Source organism: Saimiri boliviensis, chromosome 2 (genome assembly GCF_048565385.1).
Source record: "Saimiri boliviensis isolate mSaiBol1 chromosome 2, mSaiBol1.pri, whole genome shotgun sequence".
NCBI lineage: Eukaryota > Metazoa > Chordata > Mammalia > Primates > Cebidae > Saimiri > Saimiri boliviensis.
Window position 1 is genome coordinate 221,475,270 of NC_133450.1, and position 19,671 is coordinate 221,494,940.

The window sequence follows — 19,671 nt, forward strand, 5'->3', positions numbered from 1 at the left end:
CAAGCAGAGACAGGGAGGTTAGGAAGGAGTTAGCTAGACGGGGCAGTGGGGGTGTAGTTTACTGAGGAATGTTCCAAGCTTAGGTGAGACAACAGCACGTGTTTAAATCTTCTGGAGTCCAAAAGCAAAAAAAAAAAAAAGACGAGAAGTTCTCAGGTTCTCAGCAGGGGAAGGCCTGCCTACCTAGGGGTTCGGGAACGAACGGGGGGATAGGCAGGGATTTCACGTGAAACCAGGAGGTCTAGAAAGCACAGAACTGCTCTCCTCAAGGAAGAACTTGCCCCCTCCCCCAAAGCCATGAGTGCCCCGGCAGAGCTAGGCAAAGAGCAACTAAAAGAAATTTCTCCTGATTGGAGGGTGGGTGGGATGAGGCTGGGGGAAGGGGCTGGGGTGTGTGTCCCACTGTCATGTAAATATCCCTTCAAGGCAGGGCGGCTCCAGGCAGATTTAAACCGCTGGCACCTGGGGCTGTCTCAGTGTTCTGCCTGCTTCCGGACGAGCTATAAGACTTGTGCTCCGGTTCTCGGACTTCCCCAGCAGCATGGCCCCCAAACGCCAATCTCCACTCCCGCCTCAAAAGAAGAAACCAAGACCACCTCCTGCTCAGGGACTGGAGGAGACATCGGCCTCTGCAGGCTTGCCGAAGAAGGGAGGTACGTTTCTGTGCTGAGTTTTATTGGAGATTTAAGGGATTTGCAAGGATTGCCTCTGATTTTTTTCCCCCAAGCTCTCTTGAGATGTGACCCCTAAACTCCCCCGAAGGGTTTTAAGCCTGGGATGGTGGATTAAGTTTGCGTGAAGCAAGAACCAGAAGGGACTAGACTGGGAGAAGGCGTGCACGGGAGCTCATCCCTGCCCCCAAGTCAACACAAACCCCTAGCTTGTTTCCCCAGTCCCCAAACTCCGTCCTCTGGGGCTCCCTTTCTTGGCAAGCGGTCTTAGCAGCCAGACGGAGACCCCTCCTTCACCCCTCCACATTCCAGCCAAATCCGTGATTCCTGGCGGTTCTACCTCAATACCTCTCAAATCCGTCCACCTCTCTGTTCTTGCTGCCGACGGCGGCCCACAACTCTGGCCTGAATCTCTGCCACCTCCTCATCTTGGCTTCCAGCTTCCTCCTCCTCCCCTTCAGCCCGAGCGTAGCCAATCACGTGGCCCACTCCCCAGCTTAAACCCCTCCCTTACCTCCCCAAGTCCGCCAGGTACTCAGAAACTTCTGGGGCCCGCCCACCTGGTCCCGGCCGACCTCGTCTGGTTCACGCTCCTGAGACTCCACACCTGGAGGTCTCCCTCAACCCTTCACCTTGACCTCCTGGGACTATATACCCTCTGACCTCAGGGCCTAGACGCTCACTTGCCCTTTCCTCTCCTTACCTGTGCACCACCTCCAGCTCTGGGCTGGAAAGTCACTTCCTGCGGTTATTCTGTGAGCTCCAGCACCTGGGCGTTAGCAGTCCCAGAGTCAGGCTGCCCTACCCTTTTGTCACTAAATTGTAACCATCAGTCTTGTGCCTGCCCTTCCCCCGCCCCGTTAAACCTAGAGGTGAGCGCTGCATTTCGGGACACGTAGCTGGAGCTGGATACAGAGTTGACTGTTGCGGTGATTAGGTCTGGCTCCCAGAGGGAGGGTTGTGGTGGAGCCTTCCGGGGCTGGGTGTGGATAGGGCCGAGGCCTGCGAGCAAGCGGGAAGCTTTGATTGGCTGAGGGTGGTTGACTCTTAAGATGGAAGGAGCACTGACAAAGAGTCCTACCTTAGTGCTCAGTGTGGACCCGTTGGCACTTTACTGGCTCTCAGTCTCAGTCCCTTGGCTTCCACATGGGATGCAGAGACCTCCTGCCCAGCTTCAGCTTGAAACCTGTGTTGCTGGGTGAGTCACATAAAACAGGCTGTGCTCGTTTTCTCGTCTGTAAAATGGGATCCACAGTACCAACCCCCAGGCTTGCTGTGAGGCTGAAATCCAAGGGAAGCACTAGACAGTGCCTAGCACACCATCAGTGCTCTAGAGTGCATTTGTGGGCAGCAAAATGTGGGCGAGTGCCCCTGATCTTCCTGGGAGCAGTAACAGGACTGGAAGGGATGGAAAGGTGTGAGGGGGTTCACCTAAACCCAAATCTCAGCTCCTGCTGCTTACTAGGCACTGAAGGTGTGCCAGGAGCTGTTCCAACCCAATTTTAAGATCAGAACAAGGAGGCTCAAAGGGATGTGTGTGTGTGTGTGTGTGTGTGTGTGTGTGTGTGTGTGTGTGTGTGGTGGTGGGGGGCGGGGGCGGGGATGTTCCAGGCCCTGGAGATTTTTTTGTTCTGCACTTGGGATGCTGTAGCACTGTGGGGTTCCAGCCTCTCTCTCTTCCAGTCTTTCTGGCGGTGGGGTTCTCTCTTCAAAGGGAGCTGGGGCCAGGTGCGGTGGCTCATGCCTGTAATCCCAGTACTTTGGGAGGCCAAGGTGGGCAGATCACTTGAGGTCAGGAGTTTGAGACCAGCCTGGCAAACACGGCTAAACCCCATCTCTACTAAAAATAGTTAGCTTGAGGCTAAGACAGGAGAGTGGCTTGAACTCCAGAGTGGGAGGTTGCACTGAGCCGAGATCGTGCCATTGCATTCCAGCCTCGGGGACAAGAGGGTGGGGTGGGGGCACAAAACAACAGAGGGGTCAGGAAGGGAAGGAGAGAGGAGAGAGAGGAATTATGAGTGAGGGGAGAGGCCAAGGAGAGCATGCAGAGCCACTGGCTGTTGGAGACAGGGAGAGAGCAGAGTTCCGACAGGAGGTGAACAAACCTCTTAGTGTGGCCACTGCTCGCCCCTGTTTACTGACACCCCTGGGCCTTTTGCTTTCTCTTTCTCTTCAACTTCCTAGTGTGCTCCTCACATTTATCTTGAAAAGCACTGTGTGGGGAAGGGCAGGAAAGGAGGGGCAGAGAGGTGGTGGGGAGGGCTGGAAGGCTAGAAAGGGAGCCTGCAAGCCCACTCTCCCGTCAGAAGGCGTTAAGGGTTCCCTGGGACCCCTGCAGGTGATTGGGAAACGGTCAGATCAGGCACTCAGGAGACACTGTGGGTCAGGCTTTGAGGATGGAAGCAGCAGCCCTGGGCACAGTGTTCTCAGACAGATTCATCCCAGGAGGAGTGGGTCCTGAAATCAGCTTGGTGGGGGGTTGACCTGCATTTTAAATAGGAAATTATAATCACATCACCCTTGGTAAGGGTAAGTTTTGGTTTGTGTGTGCTAGGTGATGATGTCAAAAGTACTGCTGACTGTTGGTCACATTAAAAAAAACTGAGGTGCAGTGTGGGTGCTCACTCTTGTAATCCCAGACCTCTGGGAGGCCGAGGCTGAAGTATGGCTTGAGCCCAGGAGTCTGAGACCAGCCTGGGTAACATGGTGAGACTTCGTCTCTACAAAGATCAAATCAAATAAAAATTAGCCAGGCAAGGTGGCAGTGGCGCTTGCCTGTAGTCCCAGCTACTCAGAAGGCTAAGGTGAGAGGATCCCCAGAGCCCAGGAGGTCAAGGCTGCAGTGAGCTGTGGTTGCACCACTGCACTCCAGCCTGGGTTACAGAGGGAGACTGTGTTTTAAAAAAATAAGTAAATAAAAATAAATTTTTCGGCTGGGCATGGTGGCTCATGCCTGTAATCCCAGCACTTTGGAAGGCTGAGGTGGGTGGATCATGAGGTCAGGAGATCGAGACCATCCTGGCCAACATGGTAAAACCCTATCTCTACTAAAAAAAAAATACAAAAATTAGTTGGGCCCGGTGGCGTATGCCGGTAGTCCCAGCTACTTGGGAGGCTGAGGTAGGAGAATTGCTTGAACCCAGGAGGCAGAGGTTGCAATGAGCTGAGATCCCACTGCATTCCAGCCTGGTGCCTAGCAACAAAGCAAGACTCTGTCTCGGCTGGGCACGGTGGCTCATGCCTGTAATCCCAGCACTTTGGGAGGCCGAGGCGGGTGGATCACGAGGTCAAGAGATCGAGACCATCCTGGTCAACATGGTGAAACCCCACCTCTACTAAAAATACAAAAAATTAGCTGGGCATGGTGGCACATGCTTGTAATCCCAGCTACTCAGGAGGCTGAGGCAGGAGAATTGCCTGAACCCAGGAGGCGGAGGTTGCGGTGAGCCGAGATCGAGCCATTGCACTCCAGCCTGGGTAACAAGAGCGAAACTCTGTCTCAAAAAAAAAAAAAAAAAAAAAAAAAAAAAATTAAAAAGCAGTGTCTTAAGGTAAGGGCTTTGCCAACTGCTACTTGGTTTAGAATCTTAGTTCTGCCACTTGCAACAAAGTTTACGCTGGGTGCAGTGGGTGGCTCAGGCCTGTAATCTCGGCACTTTGGGGGGCCAAGGTGGGTAGATCACGTGAGATCAGGAGTTTGAGATCAGCCTGGCCAACATGGCTAAACCCCATCTCTACTAAAAAATACAAAAATTAGCTTGGAGTGGTAGTGGGTGCCTGTAATCCCAGATACTCCGGAGGTTAAGGCAGGGGAATTACCTGAACCTGGGAGGCAGAGGTTGCAGTGAGCCAAGATTGCCCCGCTGCAGTCCAGCCTGGGCAACAGGGCAAAAACTCTGTCTCAAGAAAAAAAAAAAAAAAAGCCTTGGCATGGTGGCTCACGCCTATAATCCCAGCACTTTGGGAGGCAGAGGCGGGCAGATCACAAGGTCAGGAGATCTAGACCATCCTGGCCAACATGCTGAAAACCCGTCTCTACTAAAAATATTAAAAAATAAGCTGGGTGTGGTGGCGCACACCTATAGTCCCAGCTACTCAGGAGGCTGAGGCAGGAGAATTGTTTCAACCCAGGAGGCGGAGATTGCAGTGAGCCGACATCAAGCCACTGCACTACAGCCTGGGCGACACAGTTCCAGATTCCTTCTAAAAGAAAAGTTTAGTTTATCTGTGATAACGAAAATATTAAAACCTACCTTGTATTTTGTTGTAAGTGAGCCGAGATCGCGCCACTGCACACCAGCCTGGGTGACAGGGACAGAGTTTCAAAAAAAAGTGTCCAATTGTGGTAGATATTAATTGATTGAGCTGGAGTCAATTGAGAATAAGGTTTGGAGGAGGGATTAGATGAATTTCTCGATTTTGGGGGAAGTTCCAAGGCATTTGTATTCTCTCTGTGCATGGACCATATGCCATTTTTTTTTAAACATTTATTAATCACTCACAAATGCACTGTCTTGAACATAAAAGATGCTGCTTGAGCTTTAAGAGCTGATGGAGGGGTGGGCACAGTGGCTCCTGCCTGTAATCACAGCACTTTCAGAGGCAGAGACAGGCAGATGACTTGAGGTCAGGAGTTTGAGACCCACCTGGCCAACATGGTGAAAACCTGTCTCTACCAAAAATACACAAATTAGCCGGGCCTGGCGACACACATCTGTAATCTAGCAATTTAGGAGGCTGAGGCAGGAAATCACTTGAATCCCAGAGGTGGAGGTTGCAGTGAGCCGAGATCGCACCACTGCACTCTAGCCTGGAAGACAGAGTGAGACTTGGTCTCAAAAAAAGAGTTGATAGTAAAGTGTGAGTTCTGGAAGACAGAATTCCAACCCCAAGTTACAAATGTCTAGAGAGAGATTTCAGGTATTTTTTGTTTTTGTTTTAGAGACAGGGTTGCTCTGTCACCCAGGCTTCAGTGCAGCAGTGGTTGCCATAGGGTTCACTGCAGCCTGGAACTCCTGGGCTCAGGCCATCCTCCTGCCTTGACCTCTCAAAGTGTTGGAATAACAGGCATGAGCCACTGCACGCCCAGCCAGGTTTTGAAACAAATGCTACTGGCCCGTGCGGTGGCTGACGCCTGTAATCCTAGCACTTTGGGAGGCTGAGGTGGGCGGGTCACCTGAAGTCAGGAGTTCCAGACCAGCTTGGCCAACGTGGTGAAACCTCATCTCTACTAAAAATACAAAAACTATCCGGGCGTGGTGGCAGCCCCTGTAATCCCAGGTACTTGCGAGGCGGAGGTTGCTGTGAGCCGTGATCACCCCATTGCACTCCAGCCTGGTCAACAAGAGTGAAACTCTGTCTCAAAAACAAAACAAAACAAAACAAAATGCTACTAATCAGGGTTTTCCAGGCTTTTTATGGTTTCATGTCTTGGGGCGCTGGAGGGACAGAGTCTGAGGCATCCCCATTACTAGAAAACTATTATTTAAACTAAATGTTTTGGCCCTCCTCTTAGACCTTGTTGGCCCCTTTCACCTCTGGGAACAGAACCGACTATCGTATGGGGCTGCTGTGGGGCCTCGGTGAGATTACCGTGCCATGCGCTGCTGAAACTGGCACTGAGCGCTCAATACGGTTCTTGCAGGCGCTGGGCACCGTGGACTAATATGGTATCTCCCTGCCTTCACAGGACTTCCAGTTTAGTGTGGCCGAGCTTCAGTGTCGCAACGTTAATCATTTCATAACAGAAACAGGTCCAGAGAAGAAGGGTGACTTGCTCAAGGGTACAAGCCTGCTGGGCAGGGCTTGGACTAAAACCCAGGAATGGCCCTGCCCGCGGACTACACAGCCTGGGGCTTTGCACAGAGCCCGAGTTTGAGTCCGACCGGCAGGTTCCCCATCTGCCATCCAGGATGGGGGTGCCCCCTGCCTTCTCCACCAAGAGGAAGGCGCCGAAAGGCCGGGTGGAGTTCGGGGCCCCCACGTGAGGCCGGGCCTGCACTTTCGGTGTAGGGGGCGCCCAGCTCTCGGCGCCCGGTGGAGAAGGGAAGCCGAACCACGTGACGCGCCGGCCGGGGGCACCCGCGTCTCCGTGCGAGGCCCCGCCCCCCGGCCCGCCGCGCGCCAGTGTCCCGGGTCGGGCCGGAGAGGGGAGAGCGGGGGAGGGGACGCGGCGCGGGGGCCGGCCGTGCGTCGCCGCGCGCCTTCCTCCCGCCTCTCGCCGGGCCCTGTGTCTCCGCGCCGCGGCTCCGCCCCCTGGTCCCGCCGCCCGGGCCAATGGCGCCGCGGCGCGAGCCTCCCCAGCCGGAGGCGGAGCGTCCAAGCGGGGCCTGGCGCGCCTGCGCCTTGCGCCCGCCCCTCGCCGTAGGAGGAGGTGGAGGAGGAGGCGGCTCGGGAGAGCGAGCAGCGAGCTGGCTGGATCGCCGAGCGCGAGGGAGAGAGCCGAGCCGCCCGCCGCCCGCTACCGCCGCCGCCTCCGCCTCCCCTCCGCGAGCAGGAGCCCGGGCCGCGGCCCGGCACGCCGCCCCAGCCCGTCCCTCGGCGTCAGGCCGTGAGGGCAGCGCGCGCGAGCGAGCGAGGGGGAGGGAGAGCGAGCGAGCGCCGGGAGGAGGCGGCCGGACCGAGCGGGCGCCCGCGCGTGTGGCGTGAGGGGAAGCCGCCTGCCCGCCCCCTTCGCCTTCCCTTCTCTCCCCCTCCCCGCTCCCCCCCCGACCGCGGAGCAGCACCATGTCGGCGCCGGCGGCCAAAGTCAGTAAAAAGGAGCTCAACTCCAACCACGACGGGGCCGACGAGACCTCAGGTGAGAGCAGGGAGCCCGGGGGCCGGCCCGCGCCGCCATCTTCGCCGCCCGCCCCGGCCCGCAGGCCGCCGGCGGGGCCCGGGGCGCGCGCAGGGGGCGCCTGGCGGGGGGGTGGTGCGCGGCGCGGCCGGGCGGGGGCCCGCGAGCTCGGCGCCCTTTTTTGTGTGCGGCGGGGCTGGGGGGCCTGGGTGGCGCCGCGGCGGCGGCCGGCTCTGCGAGGCGGGGGCGCTGCGGCCTGCTCGGCGCGGGCGGAGGAGACCCCCCCTTCCTCTCCCCCCTCCCTCGCTCTCCTCCCCCTCCCTCCCTCCCGAGAAGCCTCTCTTTATTGTGCTCCGCCATGATGCCTCGCTCCCATCAGCCGCCGCCGCCGCCACATGGTGCGGCCGGACGCGGCCCCGCGCCCGACCTCCCGCGCGGTTCCCGTACGCGCCCGGCCCGCGGCGGCACCCCCAGAACCCCCGCCCGGAGACGGGTCCCGGCGATGTTTCTGCCTGGAGCTGGGGCGGGGTGGGGGCGCGGGGAGCACGCGGCCGGCCGCGCGCTGGGCCTTGGCCGGCCGGGAAGATGCTCTGGCCGGCCCGGGCGCACTCCCCACGTGGGGCGGCCGCCCCGTCGCGCCAGCGTGCGGAGAAGCCTGGCGCAGCGACTAGTGGATCGGGGGTCTTGGAAATGGCTAAGAAAGCTGGCCTCTGCCGAGGAGACTCTCTCGGCAGGGGGGCTGCCAATCCCGGGATGGTTACCGGAAATGAACCGCGCGATCTGCCCCCTTCACACCCACTTAGCTTTGTAGGGTTTGCAGTCTTTACGGGACAAAAGGGCACGTATTCCAGAGCACACCCCCTTTTCCTCCTCTTCCTTCTGTACCTCACGATTTTCTGACCTCACAGTTGCTCCCAGTAAGTGCTCCAAAGTCCTGTGGGGCCGCATCTGAAGTCTGCCTGCCTGAATTGGGTTGGAGGGGTTCATATTCTGAGAAGGCGAAGGCCAGTGTGTAGAATGGTGCCCGGTGTCTTTGTAGGCGTGTCTTTTGCCTTCATTGTAATAGCGGAATCGTCAACTTTCTGTGAAAGACGGTTTTACCATTGATAGGTGGTAGTGATGGCCTAATTTGTATCCTTGTCATGGTCTTAGTTTCCATATTTAAGTTAGCAGCTGCTACTGTTCTCTTGCAAGTGTATGATGTGAAATTATAAACGTGAAGACTTCTGAATAAGGTTATTCTGTATCTTTCATAGTAGAAACCTTAGCGATCAGTTATAGGGAAACTCTTTAAAACGACGCTATAGAAAACCAATTTCTGAGTAATCCAGCAGACAGCATGACGTGTGAATGGTCTTTAATTAAAAAGAAATGTGTCAGTCACAAGCATGAACATGTGGAACACTTAACCTTTGTAGTAGGCTTTTTTTTTTTAATGGCCTTTGGAATATTATAGTATTAACATCTGGAAAACTAGGTAAATTTATCTTCTAATTGGAATTAAGATTTTTTTTGCTCCTTTTTTGCAGAAAAAGAACAGCAAGAAGCAATTGAACACATTGATGAAGTACAAAATGAAATAGACAGGTAACGTTTTTATTAATATACTTTGGAGAAATTTTCTGAGATAATGTCTGATGGCCCGGTAATCATTGAAACTATGTTCAGATCTATCCTCTGTCAAAGGGGAAGTGATTCTAACTTGGTTGGAAACATTATGTAGATTCAGTGTTTTTTTTTTGGCGTAGTAGTTGTACAAAGTTTTTCAAAGTACATTAACCTTGTAAGGTTTGGGTTTTGCTTTCAAAGTCTAAAAATTGTCTGAATTGCAGTGTGGGTCTTCTGATAGTTCAGTAATGTGGCATCAGCGACTGCTTTAGCTTGCCTTACAACTTTGTTACAGAATTAGCCACTTCAGTTAGAAATTATGCTTAAAGGAAACAGTTGAAATTGGCTTGGAAGTAATAGGTGAAGTAAATGCACAATGTTACCAGAATATTATTTGGGCACTCTTTACAGTCATTACTGAGTGTTTATTGATAAATCAGACAAAATTGCCACCTTAGTTTTGACTTCAGTGTCTAAACCAGGTGATAATGGTTATTATAATTTGGTACCTTGCATAGTTCCAAAGCTAGTAAGTAAATAGACACATTCTGTAATCTTAACCAATTTTTTACATTGTTAACTACTATCATAGTCAATATCTATTTTCATTTGCTTCAGACTTAATGAACAAGCCAGTGAGGAGATTTTGAAAGTAGAACAGAAATATAACAAACTCCGCCAACCGTTTTTTCAGAAGAGGTCAGAATTGATCGCCAAAATCCCAAATTTTTGGGTAACAACATTTGTCAACCATCCACAAGGTATGTTTTGGACAGTGCATTGTTAAAGGATAAATAGTGTTTGTTAGAATGGAGGAAGCTTGGTGAAGGCTTAGTCCAACATGCTGGGTTGTATGCAGAGGTTGAAACCCTCAAAGATGGGAAAAGACTTGGCAGTTACTGCTTTCTCTTCTGTTTAGGAGAAGCTTTATTCTAATTGCTTGATGAAAGATAGTGACAGTCTGGCATGGAGCATTTGCCTTTAGTTAATAATAGGTTTATAAAAATAAACATGCTCACTAAGTTTGGAAAAATTTTAAAGGAAGCACTTAAATTGTTGTTAATGTTTGCCTGTTGAAAATTCAACTGACCTGTAATTTCTGGCCTAGTGTCTGCACTGCTGGGGGAGGAAGACGAAGAGGCACTGCATTATTTGACCAGAGTTGAAGTGACAGAATTTGAAGATATTAAATCAGGTTACAGAATAGATTTTGTAAGTATCTCTAACTTAATCTTATTTGCCAGTGTGGAAATTAGTGTGAGCCTTGGTTGGAAGAGCTGTTTGTATGTCTGAATCTTCTAATTATTTATTTTACAGTATTTTGATGAAAATCCTTACTTTGAAAATAAAGTTCTCTCCAAAGAATTTCATCTGAATGAGAGTGGTGATCCATCTTCAAAGTCTACCGAAATCAAATGGAAATCTGGAAAGGTATGCTTTGAGGAATTATTGATGAAAAAAAAATCATTTCACCTGTTTTGGTTTAATTTAAACCATTTACAAGTGCTTGATAATTTAGTCATGTGACTAAATGCAAAACCTTAAAATATAAAACGTTCCAGTGGCTGAAGCCAAATATAGCAATAGGTTAGTGTTCTCGTTAGAGCTTACAGAAGATCTCTTGAGCCTAGGAGTTCAGCCTAGGCCACATAGACCCTCTCCCCCGCCACCAAAAAAAAAAAGAGAGAGAGAGGGAAAATCTAGCCGGAGTTTAAGAATTGAAAACTGGACTAAAATTTTTTTTTTTTTTTTCTGCAATGGTGACTGAGGTCTTCAAATAGCTTAACATTTCTCTTTTTCTTTTCCTTTTTTTTTTTTTTTGAGACGGAGTTTCGCTCTTGTTACCCGGGCTGGAGTGCAATGGCGCGATCTCGGCTCATCGCAACCTCCGCCTCCTGGGTTCAGACAATTCTCCTGCCTCAGCCTCCTGAGTACAGCTGGGATTACAGGCACGCGCCACCATGCCCAGCTAATTTTTTGTATTTTTAGTAGAAACAGGGTTTCACCATGTTGACCAGGATGGTCTCGATCTCTTGACCTCGTGATCCACCCACCTTGGCCTCCCAAAGTGGTGGGATTACAGGCTTGAGCCACCGCACCCGGCGTTCTTTTCTTTTTTTTAAAGATGGGGTTTCACCATGTTGGTCAGGCTGGTCTTGAACTCCCGACCTCAGGTGATAGTGCTTGGATTACAGGCGTGAGCCACCATGCCCGGCCAGCTTACCATTTCTCAAAATTCATTTAGGTAGTAAGACATAATGTGCATATTTATAATGTTTTTGTGCAAGTGGCTGTTAAAATGGAACTAATTTTATGGAGAATAAAATTTAGTTGATTTAGTACAATTTTATACAATTAATAGTTTAATTTTATAATTGCTCTTAGGTAATAGTGTAGGTATTATACAGATGTTTGTTTTGATTCACTTTTGGGGAATGTCTTATTTTTTTAAATTATTGGGAGTTTGGGTGTTATGGAGAGATTGTATCAAAAGCTCTTCCTGTATTCATTTAGGATTTGACGAAACGTTCAAGTCAAACGCAGAATAAAGCCAGCAGGAAGAGGCAGCATGAGGAACCAGAGAGCTTCTTTACCTGGTTTACTGACCATTCTGATGCAGGTGCTGATGAATTAGGAGAGGTCATCAAAGATGATATTTGGCCAAACCCATTACAATACTACTTGGTAAGTTGAAATGATTCATTTATTCAAGGTAGTATTTGTCTCATTTATTTAAAAATGAGTCCTTAAGGTAACTTGGGTTTTTTTTTTTAAGGTTCCTGATATGGATGATGAAGAAGGAGAAGGAGAAGAAGATGATGATGATGATGAAGAGGAGGAAGGATTAGAAGATATTGATGAAGAAGGGGATGAGGATGAAGGTGAAGAAGATGAAGATGATGATGAAGGGGAGGAAGGAGAGGTAAAAAATTTGGCTGAGCCCACAAAGATAACCTTTAAAGAATTCACCACGTTGTTTTGGGGGAGACATATATTCATATACATATATATTATAGTGTGTGTGATGAAATTGACCAGAATTGATTGTGGGGAAAAAATGAGCCATTTTTTGTTAATTTAAGAATTAAGGAAATGTTTGATAAGCTCATGGTACTAATGTTTAACTAGTTCCCCCCCCCCACCCTTTGGTTGGTCTTTTCACCACCCAAGCTTGTTTTTCCCTAGCCAATACTTTAGCAGTGTAGGTAGTGTAGCTGGTCAAATTCTGACATTGCTGAAATAACAAAACTCCACGTATTTTAGACAAACTGCAAAATTCCTGAATAGTCAAATTCGGATAGGTTGGTTTTATTTTGGATTATTTGATCTGAAATGTGCCTGATTTGGTTAGAGCTGAAAATCACTCATTAATCTGAAGAAACATCACGGGTCTTTCAGTCAAACCGATGCAGCTGACTTTCAGGTTTAGGAAATGAAGTGCCCCCAGAGCATGTGTTCTTTGGGGTCCAGTATGGTCCATGTGAAAGCGAACAAGTAGTCTCAGCGTTAATCCTGTAGATTAACTGCCCACTTTTTCTTTCAGGAGGATGAAGGAGAAGATGACTAATAGAACACTGATGGATTCCAACCTTCCTTTTTTTAAATTTTCTCCAGTCCCTGGGAGCAAGTTGCAGTCTCTTTTTTTTTTTTTTTTTTTTTTTTTTTTTTTTTTTCCTTCCCTCTTGTGCTCAGTCACCCTGTTTTTGAGGTCTCTTTTCTCTACACCATGGTTCTCAACTTATTTTGGGGGAAATATCTTGAGCAGGATACAATGGGAAAAGAGTCTCTACCCCTTTCTGTTTGAAATTCATTTTATCCCTTCCTGTCTTAACAAAAACTGTATGGAATCAACACCACCGAGCTCTGCGGGAAAAAAGAAAAACCTGCCCCCTTCGCTCTGCCGGAAGCTGGAGGGTGCGAGGCCCCTGTGTAGTAGTGCATAGAATTCTAGCTTTTTTCCTCCTTTCTCTGTATATTGGGCTCAGAGAGTACACTGTGTCTCTATGTGAATATGGACAGTTAGCATTTACCAACATGTATCTGTCTACTTTCTCTTGTTTAAAAAAAAGAAAAAAAAAACTTAAAAAAATGGGGTTATAGAAGGTCAGCAAAGGGTGGGTTTGAGATGTTTGGGTGGGGTAAGTGGGCATTTTGACAACATGGCTTCTCCTTTGGCATGTTTAATTGTGACATTTGACAGACATCCTTGCAGTTTAAGATGACACTTTTAAAATAAATTCTCTCCTAATGATGACTTGAGCCCTGCCACTCAATGGGAGAATCAGCAGAACCTGTAGGATCTTATTTGGAATTGCCATTCTCGATTGTAATTTTGTTCCTGTTTATTTTTAAATTTTCTTTTTGTTTCACTGGAAAGGAAAGATGATGCTCAGTTTTAAACGTTAAAAGTGTACAAGTTGCTTTGTTACAATAAAACTAAATGTGTACACAAAGGATTTGATGCTTTTCTCTCAGCATAGGTATGACCTTCCAAGTTTGACTTGTATAACATCACTGTCAAACTTTGTCACCCTAACTTCGTATTTTTTGATACGCACTTTGCAGGATGACCTCAGGGCTATGTGGATTGAGTAATGGGATCTGAATCAATGTATTGATATCTCCATAGCTGGGAAATGTGGGTACAATGTGCCATTGGTTTCTGAAAGTATTCACATCATTTGGGATACCAGATAGCTCAATACTTTGAGTATATTGTGCCCTTGATTTTTATCTCCAAGTGGCAGTTTTTAAAATTGGCCGTTTACCTGGATATAAAATAATAGTGCCTGCCACCACCATCCAACAGACCTGGTGCTCTAATGCCAAGTTACACTTGGGACAGTTGCTGGCATGTCTTCATTGGCTATGTAAAATGTGGCCAAGGAGATAGGCTCTCGGAGTAAGGAGTCTGTGATGGTTGGCAGTAACTGTCCCTGCTCTCTGGTATAAAGCTCTCAAATGTGACTATGTGAATCTGGGTGGGATAATGAACCCAACTCTGTCTGCTCAATGCCATTGTGCAGAGAAGCACCCTAATGCATAAGCTTTTTAATGCTGTAAAATATAGTAGCTGAAATTAAATGCCACTTTTTCAGAGGTGAATTAATGGACAGTCTGGTGAAATTCAAAAGCTTTTTGATGTATAAAACTTGATAAATGGAACTATTCCATCAATAGGCAAAAGTGTAACAACCTATCTAGATGGATAGTATGTAATTTCTGCACAGGTCTCTGTTTAGTAAATACATCACTGTATACCGATCAGGAATCTTGCTCCAATAAAGGAACGTAAAGATTTTTTTTGGACTGGGGTCATTCTCCTTGTGTCATAGAGAAACGTTAATCGCTATTGGATTTAGAAAACGTGCTAGTGTTTTGTCTTCACGTTATTAGGGACTGGGGCAGTGGGGTTAGTTCTAACGGTACAGCGTCGGTTTGGAAAGCTTGAAGCTGGTCAGTGGAGAAGTAAAGGGCAAATTCAAATCTCTCTTTGGAATATAGTCAACAGTTGGGGAGGTTGAGTATAGTATTTTCATTTTCAAGTTTCAGGACTTCTTACTAGAAACGAAATTTGAGTTCATTGGATTCTGTTACCTGCAGCTTCAGCTACACGTGGTCAGCTGCAGTTCAGATACTTTGAGACTGTTCACATACAGGATACATTTATACATGTGAATATAGTATAATTGTCAATTGGCCTATACTGTTAATCTCTTACTGTGCTTAATTTGGAAATTAAGTTGCAGGTATGTATAGGAAAAATTGTATGGGGCTTGGTACTCTTCCTGTGGTGGCTTCAGGCAGCCACTGGGGTGTCTTAGAATGTACCTTCTTTGGATAAGTGGGGCCACTGTAGTCATTTGAATCAATATCCACTTAAGCCTGTGATACTTATTTCACAAATTTAACAGTGAAACTTAACCACAACTAGTGGTTTTACATGCTGGCAAGATTCTAGGGCTGTCAAGTTATAGGTCACCATGTTCCTTTCTTTGGGAGAATGCTAAAAGTTGGGAGCCCTTTAATAGTTCACTCTCAACTATTGTGATCTCCCAAGGTGCCCCTGATATCTGCAAATCTTTTTTTTTTTTTTTTTTTTTTTGAGACGGAGTTTCGCTCTTGTTACCCAGGCTGGAGTGCAATGGCGCGATCTCGGCTCACCGCAACCTCCGCCTCCTGGGTTCAGGCAATTCTCCTGCCTCAGCCTCCTGAGTAGCTGGGATTACAGGCACGCACCACCATGCCCAGCTATTTTTTTTTGTATTTTTTTAGTAGAGACGGGGTTTCACCATGTTGACCAAGATGGTCTCGATCTCTTGACCTTGTGATCCACCCGCCTCGGCCTCCCAAAGTGCTGGGATTACAGGCTTGAGCCACCGCGCCCGGCCGATATCTGCTAATCTTAAAACTAGGCTGTGAGAAAGCAAAATGGCAACCTTAGTGTCCCGAAAAATGTCTACACTGTAGCCAGCTTGCTTTGTGTTTAATTGCAAGAGTTCTTTGGCTGGTCCTTAGTGTGTATTGGAAAGGGCTCAGCTCCTTTTCTGAAGGATATTTGGTAAGAGAGGCTGGCACAGTGGCTCATGACTGTAATCACAGCACTTTGGGAGGCCCAGGCTGAAGGATCGCCAAAGTCCAGGAGCTCTGGACCATCGTGGATGACGGGGACATCCCATCACTACCAAAAAAAAAAAAAAAAAAACCCTATGTGGTGACACTAGGCTAATCCTAGCTACTTGGGATGCTGGGACAGGAGGATTGCCTCAGTCTAGGAGATTGAGGCTTCACTGAGTTATGACTTTGCCACCGTCCCTCAGCCTGGGCCGCAGAGCAAGAGCACCCTGTTTAAAACAAGACAAGAGTAGTACTGGTTATTTAGGAAGGGGCTGTGTTCTTCCCAAGTTGTGCTTTATTTGGCTTGTGAAGGGTATTTAATAACTGCATGAATTAGGATGGAGGGTAGTACCTTGCAAGGTGTCCTTACATTGAGTTTCAAAACCTTAAGAAATTCTGCTTCAGATCCCATCTCCTGGTTTTTGTTTGTTTTTGAGACACAGTCTCCCTTTGTTGCCAGGCTGGAGTGCATTGGTGCTGTCTCAGCTCACTGCAACCTCTGCTTCCTGGGTTCAAGTGATTCCCCTGCCTCAGCCTCCTGAGTAACCGGAACTGCAGGTGTGTGCCACCACCATGCCTGGCTAATTTTTTGTATTTTAGGAGAGACTAGGTTTCACTATGTTAATTGGGATGGTCTCATCTCCTGACCTCGTGAAACACCCGCCTTGGCCTCGCAAGTGCTGGGGTTACAGAATTGAGCCACCATGCCCACCCGGCCTGTGGTTGTTTCTCCAGTGATTTCATTATTTTTGAGATAGAGGTCTCACTCTGTCCCCCAGACTGGAGTGAGTGCAGTGGCATGATCTCAGTACCTTGCAACCTCCACCTGTCAAGTTCAAGCCATTCTCCTGCCTCAGCTTCCCAAGTAGCTGGGATTACAGGCGCACATCACCATACTCTGCTAATTTTGTATTTTAGTAAAGATGGGGTTTCACTATGTTGGCCAGGCTGGTCTTGAACTCCTGACCTCAAGTGATCTGCCCACTTCAGCCTCTCAAAGTGCTGCGATTACAGGCGTGAGTCACCACACCCAGCCTCTCTTTAGTGATTTCAAAAAGACTTACTTTATCTGGATTCTCTGACCTCTGTAATGCCCTTACAAATTTGCACTGAACTCTGGCTTCTGGAATGTCAAGTGTAAGTAGCCCATAGAATACCCAGACGTGTTTGGCTGGGAAATTTGCTTTACATCCGACCTGCTTGTTCCACTTATATTAGCTGCTGGAGTCCCAAAAGGTATATGAGTTTTTCACTCCGACATGGATTTTTGGGATCCTTTGGGTGTCAGTTGTCTGGAACAATTGTGTTTCTGGATTCATTAGATAATCTATCAGTACTGCTTTATAACTATCTAATGCTTTCACTTGGTCTCAGAAACACAGGTTTGGTTTTCTTTTCTTTTTTTTGAGTCTCACTCTCACCCAGGCTGGAGTGCAGTGGTGCAGTCTCAACTCATTGCAACCTCCACTTTCCAGATTTAAGGGATTCTCTTGCCTCAGCCTCACGAGTAGCTGGGATTATAGGCACACACCACCATGCTCGGCCAATTTCTTTTTGTCTTTCTGTCTTTTTAATTTTAATTTTTTATTTTGTCTCTTTGTATTTTTAGTAGAGATGGGGTTTTGCCATGTTGGCCAGGCTGGTCTCCGACTCCTGACCTCAGGTGACCCACCTGCCTGGGCCTCCCTAAGTGCTGGGTTATGGGTGTGAGCCATCCTGCCCAGCCAGGGTATTTTTTTGTCTTTTTAAATATTTTATTAGGAAAGCTTTCTGACTATTGCAAAAGTGTAACATTGTTTTGCAAAAGGTGAAAATGTAATTCTGTAGCAAGGGGAGAAGTCGGCCTGGATTTCCCGGAAGACTGAAACAAGTTCTTTGGGAGAAGAGTGAATAGCTCTTCAAATTGTTTAAAGAGGACATCTTATTTTGAAAAGTTTCACCTGGCTGGGCACAAGTGTGGATTAAAAAAATAATAATTGCCGGGCGCGGTGGCTCAAGCCTGTAATCCCAGCTCTTTGGGAGGCCGAGGCGGGTGGATCACGAGGTTGAGAGATCGAGACCATCCTGGTCAACATGGTGAAACCCCGTCTCTACTAAAAATACAAAAAATTAGCTGGGCGTGGTGGCGCGTGCCTGTAATCCCAGCTACTTAGGAGGCTGAGGCAGGAGAATTGCCTGAGCCCAGGAGGCGGAGGTTGCGGTGAGCCGAGATCGCGCCATTGCACTCCAGCCCGGGTAACAAGAGTGAAACTCCGTCTCAAAAAAAAAAAAAAAAAAAAAAAAAAAAAAAAAAAAATTATGGGCCGGGCGCGGTGGCTCAAGCCTGTAATCCCAGCACTTTGGGAGGCCGAGGTGGGTGGATCACGAGGTCGAGAGATCGAGACCATCCCGGTCAACATGGTGAAACCCCGCCTTTACTAAAAATACAAAAAATTTAGCTGGGCATGGTGGCATGTGCCTGTAATCCCAGCTACTCAGGAGGCTGAGGCAGGAGAATTGCCTGAACCCAGGAGGCGGAGGTTGTGGTGAGCCAAGATCATACCATTGCACTCCAGCCCAGCTAACAAGAGCGAAACTCCGTCTCAAAAAAAAAAAAAAAAATAATAATAATAATAATTATGTTGCCAGTGTGGTGGTTCACGCCTGTAGTCTCAGCACTTTGGGAGGCTGAGGCAGATGGATTACCTGAGGTCAGGAGATCAAGACCAGCCTGACCAATATGGGGAAGCCTCGTCTTAAAGAAAAAAAAAAAGTTATAAAAAAATAAAGGACACTTGTAAGCCTTCATAAATGAGTATGTAAGCCACATATTCAAATGGGAATGGTCACTGATGGAATGGTATAGAACTTTATTTTACCGTTCCATCAATGACCATTCCCATTTGAATATGTGGCTTACATACTCATTTATGAAGGCTTACAAGTGTCCCTTTTTTTTTTTTTAAATTGAGACAGGATCTCACTGTATTGCCCATGCTAGTCTCAAACTCCTGGGCTCAAGCTATCTTCCTGTCTCAGCCTCCCAAAGTGTTAGGATTACAGGTGTGAGCCACCTCATCCAGTGTAGTTATTTTGACAGGGCTCACTCTTGCCCAGGCTGGAGTATAGTGGCAGGATCATAGCTCTCTGTAACCGTAAACTCCTGGGTTCAACTGATTGTCCTGCTCCAGCCTCCTGAGTTGCTGGTACTACAGGCAGCCCCACCAGCTGGCCAAATTTAACTTAGCCAGCTAATTTTTTTTTTTTTTTTAAGACAGGATCTCACTCATCCAGGCTGGAGTACAGTGGCATGATCACTGCTCATCACAGCCTCAACCTCCCAGGCTCAGGTGATCCTCTTGCCTTCCCCTCCCGAGTAGCTGGGACTACAGGTACCCACTACCATGCCCTACTAATTTTTGTATTTTTTGTAGAGATGGGGTTTCGCTGTGTTGTTCAGGCTGGTCTTGAACTCCTAGGCTCAAGCGATCCATCTGCCACTGTACCTGGTCTTAATTTCTGTAGAGACTATGGGCACTATGCTGCCCAAAGTGGTCTTGAACTTGTGGCTTCAAGAGATCATCCCTATCTTGGTCTCTGAAAGCCCTGGGACTACAGATGTGAGCCACCATACCTGGCCACAAGTTTCCTTTTTTTCTTTTCCTTTTTTTTGAGACAAGAGTCTCATTCTGTTGCCCAGGCTGGAGTGCAGTGGTGCCATCTCGGCTCACTACAACTTCTGCCTCCCGAGTTCAAGTGATTCTCCTGCCTCAGCCTCCCTAGTAGCTGAGGTTACAGGCATGCACCACCACACCCGGCTAATTTTTGTATTCTTTTTTTTTTTTTGAGACGGAGTTCCGCTCTTGTTACCCAGGCTGGAGTGCAATGGCGCGATCTCGGCTCACCGCAACCTCCGCCTCCTGGGTTCAGGCAATTCTCCTGCCTCAGCCTCCTGAGTAGCTGGGATTACAGGCACGCGCCACCATGCCCAGCTAATTTTTTGTATTTTTAGTAGAG

General features: G+C 48.3%; 1 protein-coding gene across 2 annotated transcripts; it reads left to right on the forward strand.

The window, feature by feature from the left end:
• Positions 1–508: 508 nt before the first annotated feature.
• On the forward strand, positions 509–13,514 carry SET (SET nuclear proto-oncogene). 2 transcript variants are annotated; one of them, XM_003940039.4, is made up of 8 exons: positions 509–653; positions 8,979–9,036; positions 9,676–9,818; positions 10,166–10,269; positions 10,375–10,488; positions 11,572–11,742; positions 11,834–11,980; positions 12,602–13,514. In XM_003940039.4, exons 1-8 carry the CDS (start codon positions 542–544, stop codon positions 12,623–12,625), a joined length of 873 nt encoding a protein of 290 aa, XP_003940088.2. In that variant the 5' UTR covers positions 509–541; the 3' UTR covers positions 12,626–13,514. The 2 variants fall into 2 exon arrangements, with proteins under 2 accessions (XP_003940088.2, XP_039330825.1); XM_039474891.2 differs by lacking the exon at positions 509–653 and adding an exon at positions 7,011–7,470.
• Positions 13,515–19,671: the final 6,157 nt, after the last annotated feature.